The 26,887-nt window shown below is 50.7% G+C and overlaps 1 protein-coding gene across 1 annotated transcript in view; it reads left to right on the top strand.

Annotated features, from left to right (window-relative positions):
- Window positions 1-26,887, top strand: part of ZSWIM5 (zinc finger SWIM-type containing 5) — a 105,819-nt gene that overhangs the window by 68,422 nt on the left and 10,510 nt on the right. The window contains exons 2-6 of the mRNA XM_062581608.1: window positions 4,113-4,469; window positions 15,191-15,339; window positions 15,855-16,005; window positions 22,263-22,442; window positions 25,655-25,831. Of these exons, the coding sequence (XP_062437592.1) occupies window positions 4,113-4,469; window positions 15,191-15,339; window positions 15,855-16,005; window positions 22,263-22,442; window positions 25,655-25,831 (1,014 nt within the window). The remainder of the gene's footprint in view (window positions 1-4,112; window positions 4,470-15,190; window positions 15,340-15,854; window positions 16,006-22,262; window positions 22,443-25,654; window positions 25,832-26,887) is intronic.

A 26,887-nucleotide genomic window follows, 5' to 3' on the forward strand; every position in this document is an offset into this window, starting at 1 on the left:
ACAAAATGATATCCTGTAGCACAGAAACAATGTCAGAGCTGAGACTGCAGGAACTCAGAATTGTATTCCCTCAACACTGAGGTTGGTGCTTTGTTGCTGATGAATTGTTTGGGTCTAGGAGTAAACTTTGGCCTGCCAGTTATCCTCCTAGCTCTTCTGTGAGACCTCAGTGCAGCCTGCTTTGTTCATCACTGTGACTGCTTGGCATAGCTGTTGCCCAACTGGTGGAAGAGTAGCCAAGTGGGGTTGTCCATGCCGTTCCTTTGTGAAGTGTATGGGTTGCCTCTGAGATCTTGGGACCATAGCTTGTCCTGGACAGAGGCAGATCATCATCCTGCTGGCAGCAGCAGAGTTTCTTTTGGCTGGGGGCAGATCTGCCTTGGCATGGAAAAGGTGCATATTGTCCCCATTTGATGGGCCAGTGGAATTGAGGAGGAGATGTGGTAATCCTGCAGCATGTGACAGTGAAATCTGTGGCCGTGTTCTGTTCATTTTTTATGCTGACTTTGCTCAAACACAAGTAACATTTTGATGTTTCCATAGCATCCTACTGGGGCAGGTATGGACTCAGCTCTTTTTGCAACATAGACTGAAGCTGTATTCACTGGGAAGTAACCATAAGGTATCCATCCATGTTCAAAGCAGGAGAAGGCTGAATCTGGGGCAGGGAGAAACCAAGCTGCAGCAAATGAAGCTGTTCCTGGGACAGAGCTAGGCTCAGATGAAGTGTAATGAATCTGTAGTTACAAAGATGAGATTTAATTATTTCTTTTTCATGGTTTTCAAGCCCTGGCACTGTCACTTGCTGGCAGCAAATCAAACACCAAATTCGTTTATATTAAATGTATGCTGGGAACAAAAGATGAAGTCCTAGATAAGCACTCGACTGTAGGAACTTCTTAAATTGAAATGTGCAGGGGGGACACAGAGGAAAATACTTGTTTTTGTTCTCAGCACTATCCAGGCCCTGCATTCATGGCCAGGGCTGTGTTTCTTGCTGCTGGAGTGCCCATATTGCCTGCATCGAGTGTGTGGGAAGTGGGAGGAACGCCGAGGGGGGCAGGGGACAACTGTCCTTTCCAGGGTTATCCAAGCTTGGAGCGGGTTCATAAACTGTAGCGTGGTAGCAACAGTGTTTTGCATGAACCAGAAACGCTGCTTAGTGAATGATAGAGTAACCACACCATAACCTACTTTTTAACCGCCACCTCTAATCTGGTGATACTCAACACTTCCTGATGGGCAGGGAAAAGGTTTCGGAGCCTCAAAATGAAGGGACCATTTAAAGGAATTGTCCTGCCCCCTCAGGAGGTAAAAGCCAAGTTTTGAGGGTTAGAACAGTGTTGCCTTGGGAAATCCTTCTCCCAGCAATGGGTGCCTGGGGTTGGCATCAGAGTGGAGACCTGGCTGGCTGGTCGCTGCGTAGGACTGAGCATGGAGAGCTGCACGCTTACCTCGCGTTAATGTAAATATTCCCAAATAATGCTGTTGTTCTGGCCAACTCCCCTCTCTCTCCCTCTCACTGTGTTTAATTTCCGACTAAGCTTTTGATAAATGCTTTGTATAGAGTTTCTAGTTTATCTTGAATAGACCTGCTGCCGTGACAGCTAGAATCTAAACTGACACTTGACTTCAGGCTCGAATGCCAGATTAACTTGGCAGCCGCGGACACGCTAAATGGTCCTATTCGGCGCAAAAATCCAGGCTAGGAGTTGCAGGGACCCTCTCGCTGGCTTTGAGCGTGGATGGGGGATCATGGCTCGTTGGGTTTCTGATGTCAGCCAGCGCCTCCGGCGCTGGGGGAAGAGCTTCGTCCGGGCAGAGCTGGGGAGCGGAGGCACCCAGCAGGTTTCGCCGGTGTTCGCCCGGCACCAGCCGCGGCTCGGCACCCGCTCGGGGCAGCGAGGCAGCCGGGAGCAGCGTGGGAAGCGTCCGGATTCAGACCACAGGTTGTGTGTTTTTGGACGTACACCTGCGGGAAGCAGGTGGTTTGGTTGAAGGAGCGGATCTCCCCCAGCCTTGCTCTGGCCACCCCCAGTCAGGACCCGGCCCGTGGTCTGGGTGAAACAAGCATTTTCAGGCAGTGTTTATAGCTGGTAATTTGTCTCGGAGGGTTTTTTATATACGTGTGTGTGCGCGTATGTGTGTCTGTGTGTGTATATACATATATTACTGCTGAAGAACATCGTTTCCAATACTTTTAGCTTGTAAAAGTAAACCAAGGAGAAACTGGCAGCGAGTCGGAGCCGCCTGCCAAGCCCTGCAGACCAGAGAAGCGGTAAAACGTAAACACTGGGGAGTTTCTGCGGGAGGTTTACGCCGCGCGGCCGCCGGGGACGGCCTTGCACGGAGCGGGGGCCGGCGGGCCCGGCCGTGGCGGGACGGTGCCGCCGCCGGCGCCTTCCCCCCGCGGGGGCCCCGGCCCGGCCCGGCCCGGCCGCCGCTCGCTCTGCCCTCCTGGGCGCTAAAGCGGACCTCCTTGACACTTAATCAGATCTGAATGTGGCTTTTGGCATGGCTTTAAAGGGACTGGCAGTGAATAGCTGGGTTTTGATGCCATTTATTAGAAACCTCTGGTAGAATTTGTCGTGGGAAGCCTTTGTGAGAGCTGGCGGGCGCACAAGGGCCCGACGCGGTTAATGCGGTTTAATGTCGCCCCGCCGCCCCTCTGCCCTCCTGCCGTTAGTGGTAGGCCTCTCCGCTGCCTGCTGGGGGGCTCCGACGCGGAGCTGCCGGGCGGCCCCGGCCGCGTTGACTCGCCCTCAGGGGAAGCGGGGAGGCGAGGAGAGGGCCCGGGGACGCGGTGGGAGGCTGGGCGCAGGCGAGACGGGGACGGGTGTCCCTTTGCCGGGAGGGCGCCGGGCCCCCAGGCGCTTTGCCGGCGGGGAGGGCTCCCCAGGAGGAGCCACGGTGTCTTGGCCCGGCCTTGATTTCAAATGAGGTTGATGAGCATCCAGGCTTTTCTCTCTGACTTTATCCCAGGTTCGTGCAGTGTATCCACCATCCTCAGACCCAGAGGACCTTCCCTTCTATCTTAGCCTATTTTTCACTCTTCACCTGCTTTTGAAAACTGTTGAGACTTTTTTTTTTTTTTTTCCTTTTCTCCATAGTTTGCACCTGAATGTGAGAGCAGCCATTTCCGCGCCTCGCGGCACCTGGGCCGAGGGATGTTAACCTTTGCCGCCGCCATTTGGGCTGTCTGTGCAGCCCGGCGCGCGGGTCCCGCTGCAGAGCGACTCCCTGGCCCTGAGGAGCCGCTGGGTTTCAGGGACGGCTTGAGTGCCAGCAGCGGGTTCGCAGGGGAGCCGCAGCTATGGCAGAGCTCTAAAAACAAGCTGTTTCCTCCTGGCCCGAGGTCCAGGGCCAGGCATTGCTTCTGTGGTGGCTCTTTGTTCCTGCTCCGTGGCAGAGCTGGGATCTGCGGTTGTGCCCTGGAGCTGCCTTACCTGGCCAAGGGACTGAAGCTGGAGTTGCACTGTATTTATTTATTTTTTTTATCTGCCTCATCAAAGAAAAGAAAGCTGGCTTTTTTTTCTGCCACCCCTTGCTCATGCGAGTTGCGGTGCGAGTTCAGCGAGACAGAGGTGTGAATCGCTCCCAAGAGAGAAAGAGACTGTGAGAGTCTTAAATGCCCGAGAACCGAGCGGGTTTGCTCTTTCCCTGTGGGTTTGGTTGTTAAATAAGCTCGCTGAAGAGAGGAGCTGTGTGTTTGGGTTGGTGCAGAAGTGCTCTTGTACACGGGCTGGGTTTTGAGTGACGGTGCAGGCTGTTGGGACAGTGTGTGTTACAGCCACGCTCCCCAGTCCCTTGCACAGACACGTGCACACTCCTCCGGCAGTGGAGTTGGTAGGGTGTCTGCCTGGGTTATTTAAGCTGAAGTCAGCAAACAGAAAGTGTGAGCGAGAATGGAGGGGACTGAGTGGATAGTGATTTGCCTTTCCCAGGAGGTGGGCAGGCAGCATAGGGATTTTGCGCTTGGGTGATATGCTCCTTCAAGCAGTAATGCCCAAATGGCTTTTGGTGGCCTTGTCCACCTCCCAGAGCTTGCATGGGTGGTGGTGGTCAGTACCAAGCTAATGTGGTATCTCCTTGCTCTTGTTTTCCTTCTTCAGGTTTCCACCTCAGCGGGACAGTCACAGAGCCTGCGACCGCCACCGAGCCAGAGGTGACCTACAAGGTTGCCATCAGCTTCGACCGCTGCAAGATCACATCAGTGACATGTGGCTGTGGGAACAAGGACATTTTTTACTGCGCCCACGTTGTGGCACTCTCGCTGTACAGGATCCGCAAACCGGACCAAGTCAAACTCCGTCTTCCTATCTCAGAGACCCTTTTCCAGATGAACAGGGACCAGCTCCAGAAGTTTGTTCAATATTTGATCACGGCACACCACACTGAGGTGCTGCCCACTGCCCAGAAGTTGGCTGATGAGATCCTGTCATCCAATTCGGAAATTAACCAAGTGCATGGTAATTCTTTGTTCCTTGCTTGGTGGTTTGGCACTAATATGCTCCCTTTTGGGGGCTGAGGCTCGCAGTTTCACAGGGGCGGCTGTGGCCTTCCTTTTGCCATCTTTGTCTAGTACTGCATAGAGAGAGGTGACAATGTCAAACTGAAGTTAAAGCATGGGCATTGGTACCACATTGATGTTGGCCTTGTGTCCCCTCCTTACCTCTCTATTCCTCACATCAAACGCTGGCTTAAACAGACAAGACAAGATAGAGCAGGCAGGCTCATGGTGCACAAGGAATAGTTTAGAATAGCACGGAAAAGTTGAGGGCAGAGGAAGGAAGCATGTTTACTCCCCAAAACAGAGGGCTCTTCTAGAGACTCGGTGCTGAGATACCAGGGAGTGGGAGGCGTAGCGTGGAGGTGGCTTCTTGAGCATGTGGTGACACAGTGCTAACCCAGCCCTGCACGTTGCTAAGTCAGATGCGGCTGAGCTGGCAGGAGATAAAACTTTAATCTCTGCAGGCGTTAATTTGCCCATAATAAATGAGCACTGCTGTCCTGACCTAGTGCACAAGGCAACAGTGATGTGCCATGGTGCTTTGTGTTTGGAAGGGGCTTTGGACTTCCTTGCACGGAAGGTGCCCTGAGTGGGACAGTGCTGATCCCAGCCCTGCTCCAGGTGCCTGCGAGCCTGGGAGGTGGTCACCCTACCTGGAGAGGTGCCCTGGGGCTATCCTTGGCAGTATGAGCTGGGCGCTCAGGCTGTCTTTCAGAGGAGCTGAGTAGCTGCAGTGACTCTTTCTCGAGGAGCTGAGGTTGCCCCAAGGCCTCAGCAATGACCTATGCTGCACTGTGCCTAGCCCTCCAGCTGTAAAGCAGAGATAATAAACACTTATCTGCCACGGAAGGGTGTTCTGGGGGTTAACGCATGTCTGTTAAGTGCTCTGAAGATGAAAAGCCCCCTATGCAGCCTAAAATAGGATCCGGACTGGTTGAATCCACATATAGAGGTGAGGCTGGGGGTCCACCTCATCGTGCTGGTGATGGCAGCTCAGATCTCAGGAGTTTTTCCCTCACCTTGGCTCCATCCGATCATTCCTGCTTCCACCTTGGGAGAGGCTTTTGTCTCCTCCACTGGGCCACATCTGCTATGTGTGTGGTTGTGCTCTGAAATTTCTGGTTTGGGGGGTTTCCTCATTTTTTTCGCATTGAAAAACAATGAAGAGCTGTGGTACTAGATCTGCAAGATATTGGTGAGCTCTACTTCCTCCCTGAACTGATCCACTGGCGCTTGGGTTGGGAAAGATCACTTTTATACCATTTTTTTTGAGGCTGCTTTCTCCTAAACAGATTGAGGAAAAGCTTTTATAGCCCTGAATATTTATTGCTATAGAGTCAGCAAAAGACTGGTGATTGTGAGTCTTACAAAGATACAGATGTTGGCTCTGATTCAATATCTCTCTCTTGTTTTTACAAGTGGTTTTAAAAAACAAAGCAAAAATTCTCTCTCCCCTGAGACTTGCACAAATTCATGCCCTCCAGTGCGCGAGTTTGAACTGACTGAGAAACGCTGCATTATTCCACCAGAGAAGACAACTACCCATTTGGCTACCTAGCCAGACCCACAAGCAAGTTTACTTCTCTCTAAGAAGAATTTCAGCTTGACCTCATTCTGGAGAATGATGCAGATCAGCATTAAGATGTCAAATTAATAAACTTCTCACCCTGTGGAAAGGAAAGCTAAAGAGCAACCACCTTCAAATTCAGAGAGGGTTGTTGTCCAGGGTTTTGGCTCACAGTCCTCGACACTGTTGCAAGCTTTGTCCTCTCCACCCTGCCAGTAAAGCACAGCCACAGTGCAACCACACTGCAGAGAGCTCCTCAAGCAATGAACCCAAGACAAGGAACTTGGGAACGGCTGCAGCCCATGCCTGTGTGCGGCTGCCGATATAAGAGTAATCCAGCAGCTCCTCTGGGGCTCGAGTTGAAAAGGATCCAATTTTTTTTCGCCTCTTGCCCTTCGCAGCAGCAGATCACACATTCTTAGAAGGTCTCTGATCCTGAGATCTGAACTTCTTTTAGGTATGCTTTAAATAGAGCTTTAGGCTTATACACGTTTCCTGGTCTTGACTAGTTCAGACCCCTGGGGTTGTGTCTTCGTTTGCCTCTGGGTTGAGGCCAAGATGGCTTGTAGGACGATAACCTTGGCCACCCAGCAGTACCCCAGTGTGTGAGCAGAATGACACTCAGAGCAAGAACAGCCTCTCCAGAAACTCTTTCCTTTTAACATTTCCCCAGGGGATCTGTTTAGTTTCATATGGAGATTGAATCTTTCACACCTGCCTCTGCTCACCAAAAAGGTTACTTCTAATTGCATGTGTTGCAGCTTCTCCAGCTCCAGGAAGAGCTCTCAAGTGGTCTGTGCAATGGGATTGCCCTTTTATAAAATAATACTCCCCTGTCCGATCGGGGCGCTCTTTCTCCCTCTGCAGAGGCTGAACAGCAAAGAAAATTACAGGCAATTGCCTGCCTTTGAGAACGTACCAGTGCCTGGGGCACGGTACTTGTATCAGGTCTTTAGATCTTTGCTCCTTGCAGGAGCTGGCAGCTGCGGGGCTGCACACCGTATGCCGATCTTCCGGGCTGCCTTCCTCGAAGGAAATGCAAACTATCCAGTAATGATGCAGTCTCGGAGCGCAGCCAAGCCACTTGCTTATTCTCTAAGGATTCAATCAGAGCAGAGAGCCTAGGTGTGCCTGGCTGTCTGCTTCCCACTTGACCTCTGTATGCTTAAGTAGGTCACGTTTCTGCTCTAGTAGATCGCTGCAAAGGGCAGTGTGCTCATAGCGAAAGTGTCTCACGTGTCTAACTCCTCCATTCTCCCTGTCTGAAGTGGCAGCTCGAATGAGAAGACCAGAGTGGCTTCTGGTGCTGCCGTTTCCCCTCCCCAAGCATGTTCCTACTTCTTATGGAAAATGTCAGCGTGACTGTCCGGCACGCAGCCAGGCTGCAAGGTTGTCGTTATGCTGGCAAATGCCACTCGCTGCTTCCTGGCCTATCTTGATGGGGTGGCTGCTGAGAGCAACCACAGGCTGCAGCAGGAAAGCTTTGGTTCAACAACAAAAACTCTTACAGAGTCAGGAGCATCTGGCGGTGGCCATGATGTTACCCTGTCCACCTCCATTCCTCATTTTTCTCCCTGGTGCCCCTTGGAGCAAATCAATTCCCTGCACCCCCTGGTTTTTGGAGCACCAGCCCATGGCTCATGTTGGTTTCATAGAATCATAGAACAGAATCAAAGAATCAGTAAGGTTGGAAAGGATCTCTGGAGATCATCTACTCCAACCCTCCAACACTCTTTCCCCCCCCCTCCCCCAGCAGGGTCACCTAGAACATGTTAGACAGGGTTGCATCCAGGTAGGCCTTGAATATCTCCAGAGAAGGAGACTCCACAACCTCTCTGGGCAACCTGTTCCAGTGCTCCATCACTCTCACGGTGAAGGAATTCCCCCTCACATTCAGGTGGAACTTCCTGTGCTTCAATTGCCTCTTGTCCTGTCACACAGGGCAACTGAAAAAAGTTTGTCCCCATCCCTTTCATACTCTCCCTTCAGGTACTTATACACATTGATAAGATCCCCTCTCAGTCTTCTCTTCCCCAGGCTGAAGAAGCCCAGCTCTCGCAGCCGTTCCTCATGGGGCAGATGCTCCAGCCCTCTGATCTTCCTCGTAGCCCTCCGCTGGACTCTCTCCAGTAGCTCCATGTCTCTCTCGTACTGGGAGCCCAGAACTGGACACAGCACTCGAGATGAGGCCTCCCCAGGGCTGAGTAGAGGGGCAGGATCACCTCCCTCAACTTGCTGGCAACACTCTTCCCAAAGCACCCCGGGATACCATCAGCCTTCCTGGCCACAAGGGCACATTGCTGGCTCATGGTCAGCTTGTCATCCACCAGCACTCCCAGGTCCTTCTCTGCAGAGCTGCTCTCCAGCAGGTCAGCCCCCAGCTTGTACTGGTGCCTCGGGTTATTTCTCCCTAGGTGCAGGACTCTGCACTTGCCCTTGTTGAACCTCATGAGGTTCCTCTCTGCCCAACTCTCCAGCCTGTCCAGGTCTCTCTGAATGGCAGCACAGCCCTCAGGTGTATCAGCCACAGGCTTGCTGCAGTGCCAGTCTGTGGCCTTGAGTATAGGTAAATGCAGGCAGAGAAAGTGGCTCTGGGCAACCAGCAGCAATGGAAAGTCCCAGGAATAGGTGCAGTTTTGCTGTGTGTGTGTGATTTGGTAGCAGCTGTGCCTTCATCCATGCAGTACTGCCGGTGACCCACAGAAAGAAAATGCCTCTTTGAATGGGAAAGGGGAAAAGAGAGCAACCAGGGACTAGTTTGAACTGGTAAAGTATTGCAGAGAAGGCCAGGAGGTATTGAGAAGGGCAAGGCTAGGAAAACGTGCTGAAAATGGATTGTAGACAGGTAGACGGCTTTCAGGGACAAAGTCAAGTAAACCAGAGGAGAGAGTGGTAAAAAGCTCCATGAGGCTTGACAGTACCAGAGGCTTTCATGCTCTAGCAGCATGGACCCAGCATCCCGCAGCGGTGATTATGCAGGGTTCAAGGCAGCCACAGACTTGGGAAGTAACGTGTCTCCTCTTACGTCTCAGTTCACACTTGTACTGAATGAATAGAATTTATTTTAAGAGGAAAACTGGATCAGTAAGGGGGAGTACAGGAGGAAAGCTGCTGTTCCCCTAAAGGCAAACACGTCCTTTGAGCCCAGTTAGGATGTCTGGACTTTGGAGGTAAACATTTGTTTCTTAGTGAAGGGGAAAAACAGTCTGCGGCCAAGGAAGGAGATGAGACTGATGGAGACAATTGCAAGGCCAGAGATGGTAGTCATTAAAATTTTCTATTAGAAGCTTGAAGACAGAAGTGTATAATGAGAAAAGAGCAGTTTGCAGAGGGGCTGAGCTTTGTGATATGGTGCCCTGCTAGCCTGAAGGGGCTGCTGCAGGGCTCTGTCTTGGACCTGGAGATGCAAGGAAATGCTGAAGATATGAAAAGTGGCATTTCCAACACAGTGACTCTGACATAGTGCAGGCACTTAGAAGGGTCGTGAAAAACATTTTTTCTCTTGGTGTTGCATTTGGTGATCAAGGGCCAAAATATTTCTGCCTTGATTTGTTTCTCTCTTCATGTCTCAGAGCCCATTGTCTCTTTGTGCTTCTTTTGGGGAGGAACAGGGAGACAGGAGGAGATTTTGGCGGCCCTTGTTTACAGCTCAGTAGCTCACCCTGGTCTTGCCCTGTGCGTGGGCCCAGCCAGGGGAGCTGCTGAGCTCAGTCCAGGAGAAATGGCTGGGGAGGTCTGTCTGCCCCACGGAAATGCCAGTTGATGACACAGTGTCTGTAGTGCTCAGCTGACATGTCTAGAGGCTTTGTTTGCTCTTCTGAGCCCCAAAAGAGAAAAGCCACAAAAACTCTGCTGTCTTGCAATTTGGGACAATCCTGCAGAGAGTTAGCCTGAATCACCAAGTGGCCTCTGTGGTCCTGCACTGAAGGTCTCTGGAGCTGCCTTGGAGCAGAGGAACCTCAGAAGGATGCCAGGGTGGTGCCTCAGGAAGGGAGCAGAATGAAGGTTGTCTCAGACGTTGGTATGGGAATATCAGGTTCGCCTAATACAAATTCCATAAGGATATCTCATCTTCTTCCTTTTGTCCCAGATGTATTCTTGACTACCTTGAGCCAGTTGGTTCCTGGGACTTCACCTTGTACACAGCAAGGCGGTTGCTAGGTCAGCTGGGTAGGAAATATCTTCCCACTTGTCCTGCCACACTGAAGTGTGGTTAACGTTTGAAAAGTCCTCAGGTGGTCTTTAACTCTAAGGTCATCCCCCAACAGTGCCTAGAGGGCAGAACAAGACACTGGTAAATCTGTTTGAAATTCTGCTTTTTCCCAGAGGAGAGGAGAAGGTCAGGTCTGCAGAGGATTGTGTTGCAAGTTGCAGAGCTAATTTGAATTTAAGGGAAAAAATACACCTGAGTGCTTGAGAGAAAGGCTCTGCCAGCGACTTCTTTCTCTCCTGTCTTGCAGAGCCTCTACAGCTGTTGAATGCCTCTGGAGCACATGTGTGCAGCTCCTGGCAAGGGGCCCTCAAGCGATGGGTGGCCTTGATGTTGGTCCCAGCTGTACAAGGGCTCTGTAGGGATCTTGCTGGGATTCTGCCCTAAGAGCACTGGGAGGTCTCCTAATGATGCATTGCAATGATTAGCATCGTACTTTCACCCCTTTTTCATAGCTCCCACCAAGAGACCTGTGAAGGCAGTTTGCAGACCTGAGTAAATTTGGCCTCCATTCTTCTGGCAACAAGGGCAGCACTGGGCACTCACACGCGGTGCGTGGAGGAGAATGGAGTTTGGGGAGTTTAAAGCCTGAATGTGTTGGCTTTGATCTTGGCGTTGCGTAGTGAGCCAGGTAAGGGAGCAGAGAAGTCTGCAGAGGAGTTTGGGGTTTGGCTCCAAAGACCATGACAAGCGTTGGGTATCTGCCTGCCAACGTGTGGCTAGACTCTCCTATTCTTCAAAACCAGACCTGTTTTTTGAGGTGTCTGTGGCTGATGGCTGGGAGCTAGTCTGATTCTGCTTGCTCGATGAGCATCAGATGTTTTCGGATCCTCATTCTTCCTCTGGAGGCTCTGTCTGATCTCCCTCCACTTGGAAATGAAACGGGAGGCTTGGGAGGCTCAGCAGAGCTTGAGTCCTCCCCCCGTCGCTTTGCCACTATTTTTATCTCTTGTTAGAGTTCATTTCCTTTCTGGTGCCTGGTTATTTTCTCTTTGAGGTTTTCTGTTGTTTGTTTATTTGGCTGTATCCTCTCCCCCCACCCCCACTCCCTTCCCGAGCTGGGTGGCTTTTCGTTCACTTCTATTTTCTTTCCAAACGCTGGAGACGCAGCCCAGAGGCTTGCAGCAATGCCACGTGCTGTCACGAGATGGCCCCGGTGAACGGTGGCGAGGATGGCTTTGGCACATGTTGCTTTTACCATCAGTGTGTCAGCACCAGCCCCCAATTAAAAATGGTAATTTCCCTTTCTTTTTGCATGCCAGGGCTGGTGGCAGGTCTGACTGTAGAGCGCCTTGGCTAGAGGACTTCTCCACCTCTGAAGATCCATGTAAGGCTCCCATAGGGCAGCCAGGAAATAGTTGAGCTTTCACCCAAGTTCTGCTCTTCTGCTCTGCGCTTGCAGCAGGTGTTGGGACACCTCATGTCCATGCGTGTGTGGAGAGGGTCTTGCTGCCTCTTCAGCTGTGGAAACCTGCTTTTTTCTGTTCCAAGAGAGGACTCAGTTTTCTTGGCCTCTGGCGGCTGATTTCTGAGCAAGGTGTTAAGTTTTCCATGTTGAGGTTTACTTTATTTTTCATTTCATAGATTTTTCCACTCCTTATTTGTAAGTCTTTGTATCCCCTCTGGAGAAGCCTCTAGTGGATGTTGAATAGTTAAGCGCAGCGCCTAGGGTGAGGGAGGACTCCTGCTCTGAGTGATTGATGGCATTTTTATCTCTATTTCTATAGCCAGTGTAAATCGGCTAGTGAAGCACTCTTTCCACTCAAGACGTGTGTTGGTGTTTCCTTAAACTGAATCCCACAGAACAAAGATGAAACACATCTGAAAAAGGCTATTTGGATCAGGAATGCTGCTATATGAGAAACGTGTTACGCAGACTTGGGGCTGTTTTACATGCCGTTCCCAGCTCGTTTGGAGCAGAGACATGGAATCGCTCGTCGTCTGCGTCACAGCATGCCACTGGCAAAGTCGCCACGGTGTTAACATTGGCAATGGGAAGTGGACAAATCCTGCCATTAATATTTAAACACTGCACAAATCCCGTTGTTTGCTCTTAAATGTTTATCCAGCTCCCTAGAGTAATTGGGTAGCCCATTATCTGCCTGCTTGTGTTGCATGTGTAGGAATCTGATATTACAACCCTCCCTATGAATCTTTTATATGAGAGCAAAACAAATTTACAAGCACATTTAGATTGTATTTGGAGTTGTGGGATTTGTGTTACTAATTTGGCTGTGGTCAGAACCCAAACGTGAAACGTGCTCAATGTGTTGCGTGGGAGGAGGAGATTTTTATTTAGCTACGCACTCCTTGCCTCACTGTTTGTGCTTGAAGTTGCTGACACTGCTTGTGAGCAGCTAGCGCTGAGGGTACCGCTGGGGAACATACAGAAATGATGCCTCTTTTTTGTGTGTTGCAAATTCCTTAGTTTTGAATGCATGGCCCTGGTGAAGGAGCAAGGATGGATTGAGCTCCGCAGTGCTCCACATCATCCCAGACCGTATGGGTGCCACCAGATGACTCTACGGATGTAGCTGGGATGATGGCCAGGCTGATAGCTAGAGCTGGGAGAGGCAGGCAGGGTGGCAGGAGGAGGATATGAGAAGAGTGCGAGCGTCTCAGATACTCCAGTGATGGGGGCCGGATAAGTGCTCGTGGTAGACAGATTAGTCACCGGTTCCTGATACAGGATAATCGCTAGCTTGTCTGCTCTTTATCTGCAAGGGGGAGCGGAGATAAGGACAGGGCTGGGTGGAGGGGGAAGGAAAAGGCATGGAAAAGCTGAAACGTGCTGTGGACAGGATGAACTGTCCCCATTGCACTGGGGAGCCCTTGTGGCTAATGGCAGGGCTTGGCCACCGGTGGGGGGGAGCGGGACCAGGTCACGTGTGTTGCTGGTTCCCTCCTGCACAACGTGGGGCTCCAGGCAAGAGCCCATGTGTGCATCCAGTGGCTGCGATTTTCCTGTCCGCTGCTTTAGATCCTGTCCCAATTACATTGTGCTGTCAACTATAAATTATTCTGCAGCAGGAGCACCATCATCTTTTCCCTTCAGCGTGGCACAGGCTCTGCCTAGGGCTTTCTGGAAAGGCTCTGGGGCAGTAATTGTTAGCAGAAATTAAAGGAATTTTGTAAAGGACATTAAATACAAATAGCTGTATCTTATCAGGTCAGGAGCATTCTCAGCCTCTGCTGGCAGAGCAAAACCCCTCGGGTTGATGTCCTCTCGTTTACAAGCCAAGAAGAGACAGCTGCCCTGCTGAGCAGACATCCTGCAGTTTGCTTTTCATGAAGTGGGTTTGGGCCCTTGGCTCTGTGTCTCCTGGGAGATGCTGGGCACCTCTGATGGCTAGGACTCCACATGAGGCTGGCACCTTCATGCCCCCCAAGCTGTGGCAGTGGCGAAGGAGCAGTGTTTTGGCAGTGGATAGTTATGAAAACAGAGATGTCGATTCCCCACTCTGATACCAGTGGAGCAGGGAAGACATCATTAAGATTTAATTGGAAACATCTCAGCTACAGCTTTCCTGTGGGTGTTCATGTGGTGCCTCACTTTTCCCGTGCTGACTTCCTTGCTCGAGAGCAGAGGTGAGGAGAGCAGTAGGTTCAAACCCAATGGCATATGCTCTGGCCACTCCTGTCTCTCCTCACCACCACTCTTCAACAAGGAATTTCTGCAGAGCCTTTCTGCTTCGCAGAGGCAAGTCACTGCATTTCTGTTATGTGATGTTCAGCACCAGGATACAGAGGTGCCAGTGGTTCTTCGCAAAGTCACAGCATCCATCAGCGCCTTTCACAAAGCTGCCTTTGAAAAATCAGAAGAGTTTTCACAAAAAAGTTTGGGGTTGGGATTTTTTTTTTTTTTTTTTGGTGATTGCAGACTGACTGCAGCACCACAGTGCTAAAAGTGTCTTCAGGTTAAACAGGCATCCTCTGGCACTGGGGCTCTTTGGCACAGGTTGTGCTGGGGTGGGCTGGCTGCTGATAGAGGCTTGTTGCTGCCTGGCTGTTAACCGCAAAGCCAGGCTGTTGCAGTGTGGTCAAACAGCCCTCTGAGAAAAAACAGGATTTGAAAGGGACAAGGCAGCGGGAGGTGGATCCGTGGTATTGTTTGTCTCAGATGCTTGTGGATTTCTTTTTCTTTAAGATGAAGTACACCTGGTGAACATATGCAAGTGGCCTGCCAAAATCCCTGGGTCCAGTCATAGTTTGCATTATTGATTCCTAGTGCTTTCCAAAGGAGGGTCCCTTCCAGGCAGATACACTGATGCATGGAGATTTATCCCTAGTCCTAAAGCAAAGCTGAGGCAGTCCCAGAAGTTTGAATGTCGGACTCTGAAGTCTCCATCCAGTGGTACCTCTGTTAAACAGCTTCCCAACATGAGGAAGCTTGCAGGAATTAGATCTTTATTAATGCTTAAATAAAACCATGATATGGAGGAGAACGCTGTGCGATCCAGGAGCCAAAGAGTGCAGGTCTCTGTAGTTGCCTTGCCTTCACCCTGGAGATTTTGAAGGAAGGCAGGACCATGCTCTTTCTCAGGCTTACTTCACATAGGGCACAGAGGGGGAAGCGATGTGGCTTTCATCATCAGGCATGATTATCCTGGCCGACTCTGGGCTAGCAATGAAATCTGGGCAAACATAGTCCTTGTTGTCATGCCTGGACTTAGTGGGATGAATGAGCAGGGCTGTAGACATTAACTCATTAACTCTGTCAGCTGCAGCAAGGAGAGCATGACACTGGTGGCTAGAGCTGGATGTCTGGGAATCTGACTGTTTTCCTCACTTGAGCTGATAAACACTCAGCAGAGGTGGATCCATTTCTTCTTGCCCTCTGGGATTGCTGACCCCACTGTTATAAACTCCGTTGTCTCTTTTTACTCCTTCCTCTTTCCCCCAGGTGCTCCTGATCCCACTGCTGGGGCCAGTATTGATGATGAGAACTGCTGGCACCTGGATGAAGAGCAGGTCCGAGAGCAGGTGAAGCTGTTCCTATCTCAGGGAGGGTACTATGGCTCGGGGAAGCAGCTCAACTCCATGTTTGCCAAGGTGAGGAGGAGCCAGCTGCTCTCTTTTTGCTGCCCTCTGCTCGGCACATCACGTAGCTGGCAGCTTGCTTGCTGCCCTGGCGCTGTGCCCATCACAGCTGGGAATCCATGCTCCAGTGCCTTCTTGCCCAGTCGCTGGATGGGCTGTTGTAATCCAGCCGCTGGGTCAGGCCTAGGTTGACTTGGCCTCTCTCCAGCTCAGTCTCTTCCTCCTGCACAATGGGATGGCAGAGATTCCTGTTCAAAGGAAGGCTTTTCCCCCATCTCCCCATCAGCATAGTGCAGAGAAATTCAGTCCTGCCATCTGCAGAACCGATTCAGACCATGGAGATGCTCCTCTCTTTCTTTGCACAAGGGCCTTGTTTTCGAATTCCTGATCATTTAGGCCTCTTCAAAGTGCAGGATGTAGCTGGTACTCACCAGATGCTGACCACCCAGGTCACAGCCTCTATGTGAGCGTTACCCCTCTGGGGACCTAGTTTGTCTAACAAAGGACCTTCTCTCTGCCCCCTCCAGGTCCGGGAGATGCTGCGCATGAGGGATTCCAACGGGGCCAGGATGCTGACGTTGATAACGGAGCAGTTCATGGCTGATCCTCGGCTCTCCCTCTGGAGGCAGCAGGGGACAGGCATAACAGAGAAGTGCCGGCAGCTCTGGGATGAGCTAGGTAAGTTGCAGAGAGCCAGAAAAGGGTCAGATGTCCTGTGCTGCTCAGCTGAGTCATCTGGCTGACCAGAGCTTGTGTTTGGTGTGCTAGCCAAAAGCCTTTGCCAGGACACAGGGGGCTGGATGTAGCCTGGACATGGAAGTGCCATTCCTACAGGAATGGCAATCTGAAAAGGGAGAGGCAGATATTAAGCCTTATCCTGCCTAACCAACTTTTACCTGCTCTGGTGTGCTTTCCTGAGGTGAGTGGGGAAGGATGGCCAGTGCAGAGCATGGCTTTAAAAGGAATACACTTCAAATGCAGTTCTCGGTAATTCTGGTTAGGCATCTTAGGCACTGGCTCAGCTGGCTGATACCATAATACCATTAGAAATAAACATTAAGATAACATGGGCCAGAAGGGGTTGGTTGTGTGGTGGAGCTCAGGTAGCAGTCTTGGGCTGTTCTGGTTATCCTGAGACCTTGGGTGAGTAATTTGGCTTGTGCCGTAGTTTCACAGTGAGCAAGTGAGCTCTTCTGTGGCTTGCTGGTGGAAGGTGCTGTGTAAGGCATATTGTAAAGCTAGAAGAAGGATGAGGCTCGTCTGGGAAGAGGAGCCCCGTCTGTGGGTGCATGCCCTTTGGAGGAGATTGTTATAAAAATCTCTTAGAAAAATGAGGAGGAAAAAAAAGGGCTGCTAAACACAAGTACAACTTCTCTTTCAAGATGTTTGAATTCAACCAAAGGTTGAGGGAGAGTGGATGGGTTTCCTGGTAAAGTATCTCTCCAAACTTGCCCTGCTCTTACAGTTTTCCCTAAGGTCTGTCCCTGCCTGCTGTGGGAAGTGGTATACCAGGTAGAAGGAGCTTTGGGCTGAGCCATTGGAGCAGTGCTTATAGCAGGAATTCCTGGAATTCATTGATAAATGTGCGCCATCACCGTCCAGAGCGGTAGCGCTGTGCATGACTGGAACAATTGGGTTATGATGCAGCTTGAGAATCCCTGCTATAAAATCACACTGCTGTAAGTGGTCGTGTCTGTGAAATGCTTGATAACTGACAATCAGCCACCAGTTTGCTTTGGCTTTCAAAATGTCCTTGACCTGCTCTCCAGCACGGTGGGTCGAGAGGGAGAAGCTCTCCCATGGAGCCTTCTTGCTGCGGTATTACAGTAACAGATAGAAACTCCAGCTGAAATTGCAGACCTTATCCTAAATGCTGAACAAATGCAAAGAGAACTGTGAGATTTGAGAAGCTGACCAAACACCACAAACAAAGGGCCAGGCAGGGCCAGGATACCTCACTTCTGCATGAGGTTCCCTAGATGGAAATCAGCATACAGACTCTGGAGAGCTGATCTGTGCTTGCTTGCCAAAAAGATATTTCCAGGATTTCAGGAGGCTGCAGCTAGATGGCTGGATGCACAAGAATCCCGGAGAGGTGGCCAAATCCACCAAGCTAGAATTTCCACATGGAAGAAAAAAAACACATCTGTGAAATACGGATATATGGAAGTCTAGGCAGGCCTAGAGGCAGGAAGCAGTTTGCCCAGAATTACAAGTTAGTTGGCCTGAATTCAAACGAGATATCCAAGCCAGGAGCCCTCCCTCCTTTCCAGCATACGTCAGGGGTGAGTGGTCAGTTTTCAGTCCTGGCCTAACTGTGCAAGGACCTGTTTGGTGCATTTAGTTTCCCTCAGCAAAGCAGGGGGAAGCGATAATGCGTCCTTATGAGCAGATGGCAAGATGACTGGGGAACATCAAGCCCTAATGAGATGGGATCGGTATGACAGCAGGTGAAACGTGCCAGCCAATACACGTCAGAAAGAATGGCTCGCCTGGTGTAGGCACGTCACTTGGAGAGATTTGGGCACAGTCACGCAGAAAAGAAGTACCTGCAGAGAGTATGGTGATGGTCCAAGTGGTCACCCCAAGGCAGGAAGTGCACAAACGTGGTAGTTTTCAGAACAGAAAATATTCCCCCACTCTTACAGAAGTTCCTGGTGGCTTTGGCCTTGGACAGCTTCAGAGCATCCCACTGAAAGGAAGAGTGGAAACATGAAGGCATGAGGAACAGCAATGAATTGGTGATCTTCATTAGTAACAAATATTAGCAGGGTGGCGAATGATGGACAGCGTGGAGAACCTTTGTGGTGGTGGCGTAGACATCACAAGTCAGGTGTGCTGATGGTCTCACTCCTGCTGCCATGGCCAAGAGGTGTTCAGCGCAGTTGGGAAGGCAACCAATTAAACGAGCAAGAGGATGCCCGTTTTCGGGTATGGCCTTGTAAAGTCCTTGTGGCAGTGAGTCGTGCAGATGACAGCTTGTCCAAAAATGTCGTTGGGTGGATAATGGTAGCTGGCATACATGGGGCAGTGAAGCCACATTGTCAAAATGCTTGTAGGCTGCAGATGCCAAAGCTGCAGCAGCATTAGCACTGCGGTGGCTCTGCCAAAGGGAGAGGGCGGGAGGGAGAAGAGAGGCCCTGCGCCAGCTGCCGCAAGGAGTCCCAGTGCAGACTGTGTTCCTCTGCCTGGCACTGTGAGAAGAAAGAGAAAGTGGGCCCTGACGAAATTATTTTGGGCACATGTTTAATAATTAATCATTTATTTCTTTTTTTTTTTTTAAACAAAGACTGCATCGCAGACTTGTGTGGGATTGCAAGAAGATCAGCCTCAAAGAAGATTGTGGATTTATACAGGGTAAAATGTAAAGGATTTTGCAGGATTTTGTAGTTAAAAAAAAAAAAAAAAAAGAGTGGCAGGGGGACAACATCATTTGCTTGTGTATGTGCTGCAGACTGAACATCTATTGCACTGTCTGCTAGGGAGCCAAAGGACAGACCTGTTGGGAAGAGAGCTGAGCGGCGTGGGAGTATTTGCCCTGGCGCATTAGTACTTACGATTAAAGCCTAATTACGAAAAATAGACGAAAACCCAGCTGAAGTGCAGCCTGACCTTAATCTGCCTGGAGACGGGTTTATTTATCTCGGCCACTTGTTTACAGTGGGGAATTTCAGCAGATTAAGCTGGAGAAGCGACCCTGTGGGAAAGGAGAGAATTTCTTTGATGGTTTGGAAACTTCAGTGCAGAATCAGAGCGCCTGTCCTCTCTGGGGCCTGCAGTCGGGGACAGTGGGGTCAGGAGGCTCTGGTGACCCCTCTCCCTCCGCCTAGCCCCATAATCAAAAAGCAGTTTTGTTTAGAGGCTTAGCTTAATCATGATCTGCTGTTGTGTTCCCCACTTAACCTTCTGCTGTCGGAAAGTTCGGATGAAGGTTTCTGCAGCACGTGAGCAGACACAAAGTCTGACCCAGCTCAGCGTATCGGTCCATGGATAGAGTCAATGGTGCTGTTGCTGATGCCACTTAACCAAAGGGCTCAGAAAACCCATCTTTTCCATTTTCTAGATAAAGATAGTGGCAGTTCCCCACTGAGACAGATGTGAATCCTCCCCTTGTCCTCACTGCGTCTTCCCTTGTACAGGAGAGCCCACTGGAGTGGTCAAAGGATGCCTCAGAGGGTTCCCAAGAGTAGGCTGCCAAGTCATGAGAATCCGTAGGATCACATTGTAGTGGGGTTGTGGGAGCCAAAACTCTGGCGGGCACGTCACGTTCCTGGAAGGAGTGGAGCTGGAGCATCGAGCCTCGTTTCCACCTGTCAGCCTCTCCGATCCTCGTGTCTGCAGCCTCTCTGCTCTGAAAAACGAGCCCCGAGGAATCCACCACGGTGATTTAAGACTTGAGCCTGCAGCAGAGGCAGGGGAAAGCTGACCATGCCCATTGCTGCTCACTCCTGTGCGCTCTGATGTGCAAACCAAATCTGCCAGAAGTTGCTCTTTGCTGCAGAAACCTCAGACTGGACACAGATGGCAGTGAGAGCCGACAGGAGCGGTGGTGGAAAGGGAGTGTCCAAAACCAGCCATAGCCCTGGGGCTGCCCAATACAAGGAGTCAAATCTAGGATTTAGCTGCCAGCCCAAGGAGGTGGTGTGTTTTACTGCTGGCTGGGGATGAGCAGTGAGCACGAGCTCATCACTCAGCTGACGATCAGTAACTCCCAGCTGTCCGAACAGGATCTTGAATCAGGTGCTTAAGAAAGACCTGATTTCCAGAGCTGAGGCCTGATTTTTCAAAGATGCCATGTCCATGCAAGCTTCCCTGCAGCCAGGGGGATCTGGGGGCTGTTCAGCAGCACCCCCGGTTGTCTCCGAACCCAGCGCGGCACAGATGGGGCCGTTGTCCCGCTCGCTGTTGTTGCTGGCTCCAGGCAGAATAATGCCTCTCTCTTTCTTCTCACTCCTGGGCATTTCAGCGATTAGGTGGTGGCCGAGGCTTGCCTGTCATGCTACTGTACTTTGAGTTCCTGTTCTGTACTTGCTGCTAAGCCACTTAGCAGAGCGTATGAAGTATTTAGTTTTTGGCAGTGGAGAAATGCCTGGATTCGCATTCCAGTCCTTCTAAAGCATGTCCATTTGCAGAGGGGAGATAATGGCACAGGAGTGAATGACATGGCCCTGCTCAGAGAGGGACGGGACCTACCCCAAACCCTGCCTGTTAAGGAGGGCTGCTGCCCCCTATCCTACTGACTGACTTCAGGGCAACTTTTCAAAGGAGTATTGAATGTTTGGAAACTGTGCTGGCTGTGGAGGCATTTGAAATATCCACCTGGAAATGTTGTCTCTGAGTGTAGCCAGAGGGGCTCCAAGACCCCTAAATGAGACAGCTCCTGTCTTGCAGATGCAGTAATCTCTGATATTGCAGATCAGGCTTAATTCACCTCGTTCATCAGAGCTGAGTGGAATTTCATCACTGTTCCTGGCATGTGGGAACGGTGGTGCTGAGACACAGGTGGGGGTGGACCAAACAAGGGCTCTTCTGCATGTATGCTGATCTCAAGTAGCTGCAGTTGCTTTTTCTGTGCCCTTTACTGGATGCAATACTGCTGCCACCATCTGCATTTTGATGCCCTAACATCTCTCCCACTGAGCAAAGCCTCTCAGCGCAGTTAAAGCGAGCACAGCTCTTGTGCATTACGTGCTGTGTTAATGACTGAAACATCCATGCAAGTGTCCAGGCAGAGTGAAAGCTGCACTGTCTAAGCTGGAAGAGGATGGTGAGGCTCAAACCATGTGTTTTTGCGGGTGAGAGGTTTCCACTCAGTCCTCTAACATGGAAATCTGGGCAGTTTGGCAGCTGCCCTGGGAAAGCAGCTGTGGACAATGTCGTGCTTGGAGGCCATCCTCTTCTCAGCTGCATTTGCAGGGTGAAATGCGAAGATGGGAACACAAGTGAGTTCATGGCAGTTTCAGAGCCTGAGAACGATGGGGAGGAAGTGGATGGGAGTTGCCAGGGCTTATATCTCTGTGTGTCCCACCTGCTCCTCTTGCAGCCCAGGGTGATTATGTTTGCACTTATATGAGCCGCTGCAGTCCTGCTTGAAGCAGTGGGTCACCCAGGAGAGTGACCTAGCTTGGTTAGCAGCACCAGTGACAGCTCTTTCTGATGAAATACTTAGTTGAATCTTAATGATGACAGATGTCCTTGGGTCTGGTTTCGCCTCTCACATGGCAGACAGCATCATAGGGTATGGGAAGTCCTGTGACGAGCCCAGAGGTTGTCTAGGTGCACGTCCTGCTGATGCACACCTCCACTTGCCGGAGCCTCACACCTTGGAGGGCTCTTGCCTGTGAGACATCAAGCCAAACTCCACGTTCCTCTGCTGCAGTCTGGGGACTACGGGGGATTAAAAAAGAGGGGGGGGGGGGAAAGGAAGAAAATACACCAAATCTCCTTTTTAAATAGTTGAATGCAAATGGCCTGAAGAACAATGGCAGATGAAATAGCATTCTGAGTGGGCTTTAAACCGCTTGGAACGTGGGTAGGATCAAAATCAGGTTAGTCTTTGGAGATACAGACTCTGCAGCTTGCCAGGGTGTTTTTAAGTGTGCTTTGATGTGTAGTTCAAACACTAGATTTGTCCTGGCAGACAGCACTCACAAATTCATACACAGCCGATCTCTTCCTCCCTCCTCCCCACTGTCCCCCATCTCATGAGATTATAATTTAGCTTCATTACAGAGGAGTTTTACTTTTATTTAAAAGCTGTCTAAATCCCCCTCCTGGGTCTATGCATTATACTGAGATGAGTTTATGGACGCTGTTAAAACGTTCCTGGCTTTCACGAGGAGCACAGCAGCGGCAATGCAGAGGCCAGGCGGTGCCGGAGAGCTTTGCCACACGGGTACAGCTTGGCACATTCTTTATTTCTTTGCTTTGTTTAGGGGCACTGTGGGTGTGCGTCGTGTTAAACCCACACTGCAAGCTGGAAGAGAAATCCTGCTGGCTGCGGCAGCTGCGGAAATGGGGCGAGATGGATGTGTGTCCCTTGGAAGATGGCAATTACGGCAATGAGCTTCCCAATATCACCAACGCACTTACGCAGAGCTCCAGTCACAGCCAAGGTGAGTCCAGGCTGGGGGGAATGGGAATCCAGCCCACAGCTGGAGTTTGGGTCCAGGTCAAAACTTGCCCTAGGAGCTCAGTGTGTCTGTCGCTAGCCCATACAGGCCAGATCTGTTGCCTTTAGCTAGTCTGTCCTGGCCCCAGCGAAGTAAAAATGCTGCTTCGGTAGAAGGCACTCCAGGTATGGTGTTTTGTCACAAGAAAATTTCATTTCCCTGATTCACAAATTATTTGGCTCGATGGGATTCGGGTTGTATTTTCAGAAGTTTGCGTTTCGTGGGCTTCTGAATTGCTGTGTTTAAAGCTTATTTCACGCATGTCCGAAATACTGTGCAGCAACCAGAAAGGCTGTTCAAGCTCGGCGCTTCGGTCACAGAGACGAAAACCGGCGCCACGGAGTCCTGGCACGTGGATGTGTGTGAACGCTGAGCACTGGCTCAGAGCTGCCTCTTCTGACGTCAGTGAGAAGTTTACCTGCTTCGTAAGGAGCAGAATTAGTCCAGAGCGGAGCGTTTTTTTTTTTTTTTTAAATGCCCCCCAAAGCAAAGCACAAGGAAAAGAGACCCCTGCACAGTGCAAAGCTGTGCGGACGCATCAGGACGCGTCAGTCAGGTCACCGTGTTTCCCTGCAGGTGCAGCGCAGGGTGTGGTGCTTGCGCTGAACGTGCAGAAAGCATACGTGTCTCTGGGTGCTGCTTTCCCTGAGGATGTCCAACTCGAGCGAGCTGGCTTTCCTTATTTCTCTTGTCATCCCATGGGTGATGTCTCTGATGCAAAACACATCACAGGCTCTGATTTTAGGAACGCTTGAAAATGTTTGATTCTGTGCTGCATCTTGGGTGAGCGTACCGGGATTTTGAGCTTAAAATCACGTTTAAAGGCCCCTTTAATGACTTGAGAGCTTCTAAGAAGCTAGATAGGTATGCTAAAGCTGTACAGAAAGCCAGTGCTGCCTGAATCGGTGCAGAGCTGAGCTCTGCAACCTTTGCTATAATGGGGAGGTGAGGCGTCGGAGGTGGTGCAGAGCGTCTTGCTTAGCCGTTGAGCTTGACTTACTGTTCTTTTATTCAAATCGTAGCTGGTGCGGTTCAGTAGATAAGTCATTAGCCCGGGCTGTTAAAAGCAGTTCAAGTGCAGAGCACAAACGAAGCAACTTAGTTGTGGGGTTGTTCATTAGTGCTAAAATATTTTCTCGACCCCTGACAAAGCATTTGATCCCTTTGTATTTAAGCACTTTTCCCCCTTCCTTTTGCCTGAAATAGACATTAATTGAAACTTACTGCTCTTACAGTGCCTCCATCTGCTCCACTATAATTGGTCTTTGGTGTATTACACGCAGCCAAAGTGGGAAGAAGCGAGAGGGGAAGTCAGCCGTGCTGCGAAGCAAACTTCACTCTTCCGGGTGTAATTAGTGCTTTCGGCCTCCCCTGTGGCCGCCGCGGTCCCCCAGCAGCGGCTCGGGAGAGGGGCTGGCAGGCCAGCCCCTTCCAGCTCGGCCCAGGACCATATGCCCTGCACGCTTGCTGTGCCTGCCTGCCTCATGTGCACGTCATCGGGGATCGGCTTAATTTCAACCTGGCCTTGCTCCATCTCCTGCAGGGCTGAGCACAGGCCTGGGACTCGCCCCCGGTGCTCCCAGTCTTGCAAAAGATGCGCTCTAGCATTCAGGGCAGGTCTCCGGGGCTAAGCACAGATCCAAAGTGCCTTGCTGCTGCTTAGCCTGTGCTGAGAGCATCTCCTCATCCCTCTGCTCCTCCCTGTCCAAGCCAGAGAATGAAAACAAAGCTGATCCTGGAGGTGTCCTGGGGTTAATGTTTGTGAATATGCAAATACTGCTGCAAATTGTTACCAGCCTCTTTTATTACTGGAAGATAATGGCTGTTTCCTGAAATCCTTCCTGTTAAAGTAAACCTGCTGGCTCAAGAAGGATAGGTTCTGTACATATGAACACCTGTTTAATTTCTATCCACCTCAGGGTGCCTGCAGCATTCAGGCTAATTGCTTGTTGCCATCGTTTCCAGAGTGTGTTTATCCAGCCTCCCTGGTTCAGCTTTGAGCAGAGCCTTTTGTTTTCCCCTCTTGAATTCATTTAACTTGGCCATCTCACAGATTGCAGGACCTAACGTTGAGCATTGCACCATGTTTGGGGCTTCCTGTTTTGCAGCCTTTTTTTGCTGCCATGTTCCAGTGTGGCTGGGATGGTAGCAGGGAAGCTACAGTCAGGCCCTTTCATCCCTACAAACCACCTGACTGATTTGTCTGGCTGGAGTGAAATTCGCATTCTGCCCCATCATTCCCAGACAAGAAGCAAGTAGACGGTGACCTTCTCTTGCTGCCCAACAGCACTGTCCAAGAAAAACAATGACCCAAAAGAAATCTCAGCCCAGAAGAGCCAGACCAGACGGTTGGCTGATTCATTGGAGAGCAGGTAGTGACAGGAATAAGCAGCAGTTGTATTTACCAGTAGTATCAGCCTAGTTGTATAAGCAGACACCTCTGTCTTCCAAGGTAGAGGGACTACATGGGTAGGCATGAGTGTAGGAAGCAGACTGTTCCTTTTTATTTTTCCATTAATATGTAGCAAGCTGTGTCATTTTGGGTTGCATAATAACAGAGCAGCGCTCTAGCTTTGAATAATGTCGTTTTAGTTGCAGAGCAGCCTGACTCTGAACATTGGCACAGACAGATGATTGCTGCAGAGCTGTGGAGTTTAAGATGGTGCCATCTCCTCCCCTCCTGGCCCTCTTGCATGCCCTGCAGCATTTGCTGGGAAGGTGGTGGTTCTCGACTGGCCAGAGGCAGGCTGGACTTGCTGGCACAGGTCCCTTTGCGAGCCTAGTGCTGGCCCTCAGTAGCTGTCCGCAGCCTGTGCTTTCACCCTGGAAGGTTGCAAACTTTTTTTTTTTTAGACATCAGCCTAGTATGTGACAGTAATTTATCATCAGAAAACTAATGACAGGAATTGAATGGGTCTGGCACTGGGTCTGCGCTTACTTCCAGGCTCTTTGAGGGAAGGGCTCTCCACATCTTGACTGTTACTGTGCTCCAAGCCTGGAGCAGTGCTAGCTGAGTTGTTCCCAGTTAGCTTCCCTCACTATCACCTTCAGCATCCTGGAGCTGAATCAGTCCCATGCAGGACCTATTTCTATTACTGGGCTATGGGAAGGTCCCACTGCTGCCCCAGAGGTGCTGATGGTATTTCTCTCTGCAGACTCCCTGGCCAGGCCCAGACGAACTGTGTTCACCCGTGCGATTGAGGGCTGTGACCTCCATTGGCAGGACAGCCATTTGCAGCGCATCATTAGCAGTGACTTCTATGTTTCTCCCTCTTACCAGCGCGAGGGTGAGACCCTCCTCTTCAACTCCCAAGGGCAGCCGCTGTGGCTAGGTAAGTGTCCAAAACAACAGCCCTTGCACAGCCTGGTTGGGTAGAGTTGCTAGCACAGGCAAGCAAGCTCAGGCATTGGAGCTCTGCTACCCTGGTCCTTCCTCCCCATGGAGAAGGCCAGTGGTATTCCTGCTTGCAAGCTTCTGCATCCTAGATTGAAAGCACTTCCTTGCCCTTAGCCTTAGGAATGGAACGAGCAGCCGGATTGATGTGCAGGTGCACAGCTGTGCCCTAGCCACAGTGTCTATAGCAAGTCGCACAGACACGGCTGTGGTGGGGAGGTCTGTGCAAGCTGGCCTTCCCTTAGACAGCCTGGGCCAGGCTCACAGCGTTCTCTTTTTATCCTGCCTGTGTTTGGCTGTCTGTAGTGCTGGACTCCCAGTGTTCCCCATACTAAGGGACTGGGCACTTAGAAACAGAGTCCCTAGAAAGCTGGTGGGGAGCAAAGCTGTATCCGCTGGATCATTTCTTCCTTGCTCTCACCCACCCTTTAGTCTCCCCTGAAGTAAAATTAGCAGACAGTATAATTAAGCCTTGTATGAGCTTAGGGCATACTGGGATCAGTCAGGACCAGTGCCGTGCAGCCAGGAAGGTGACTGTACATACATGGAGAAGGTCTAAGCCCACCACTGCACTATAGTCTGCTCAGAAAGCTAGGGTCTGCAGTCACCTGGCCAAACGAGAGGAGAAAGTTTATGGCCACCAAGATGCTTTGTTTGTGAAGCAGATGACATTAAGTTGCCATTAAAGCCAGAAGATGAGTTGAAAAGGGCTCATGTGAAGGCCCTGGTACATCCTCTGCTACTGCTAGAACAGGAGAGAACATTATTCTTCTGATGTAGTTGCCTTGATTTTGACTTTTCTGCTTTCACTTGCTTGGTGCCCTTTCAGGAACAGAATGCAGGGAGAAGAGTGTGATTTGTCAGTGGCTTCCGATAAATTCAGCAAGAAGCTGAATCTTTCATCCATTTAGCAAATAAATAGAAGAGCTTCTTGTTCATTCCCTCTGTAGATGTGCTTGTTCTTAACCCCCTTTCTTGTGTGTTCCCTGTGGGT

This window comes from Rhea pennata, chromosome 8, assembly GCF_028389875.1.
Source record: "Rhea pennata isolate bPtePen1 chromosome 8, bPtePen1.pri, whole genome shotgun sequence".
Classification (NCBI taxonomy): domain Eukaryota; kingdom Metazoa; phylum Chordata; class Aves; order Rheiformes; family Rheidae; genus Rhea; species Rhea pennata.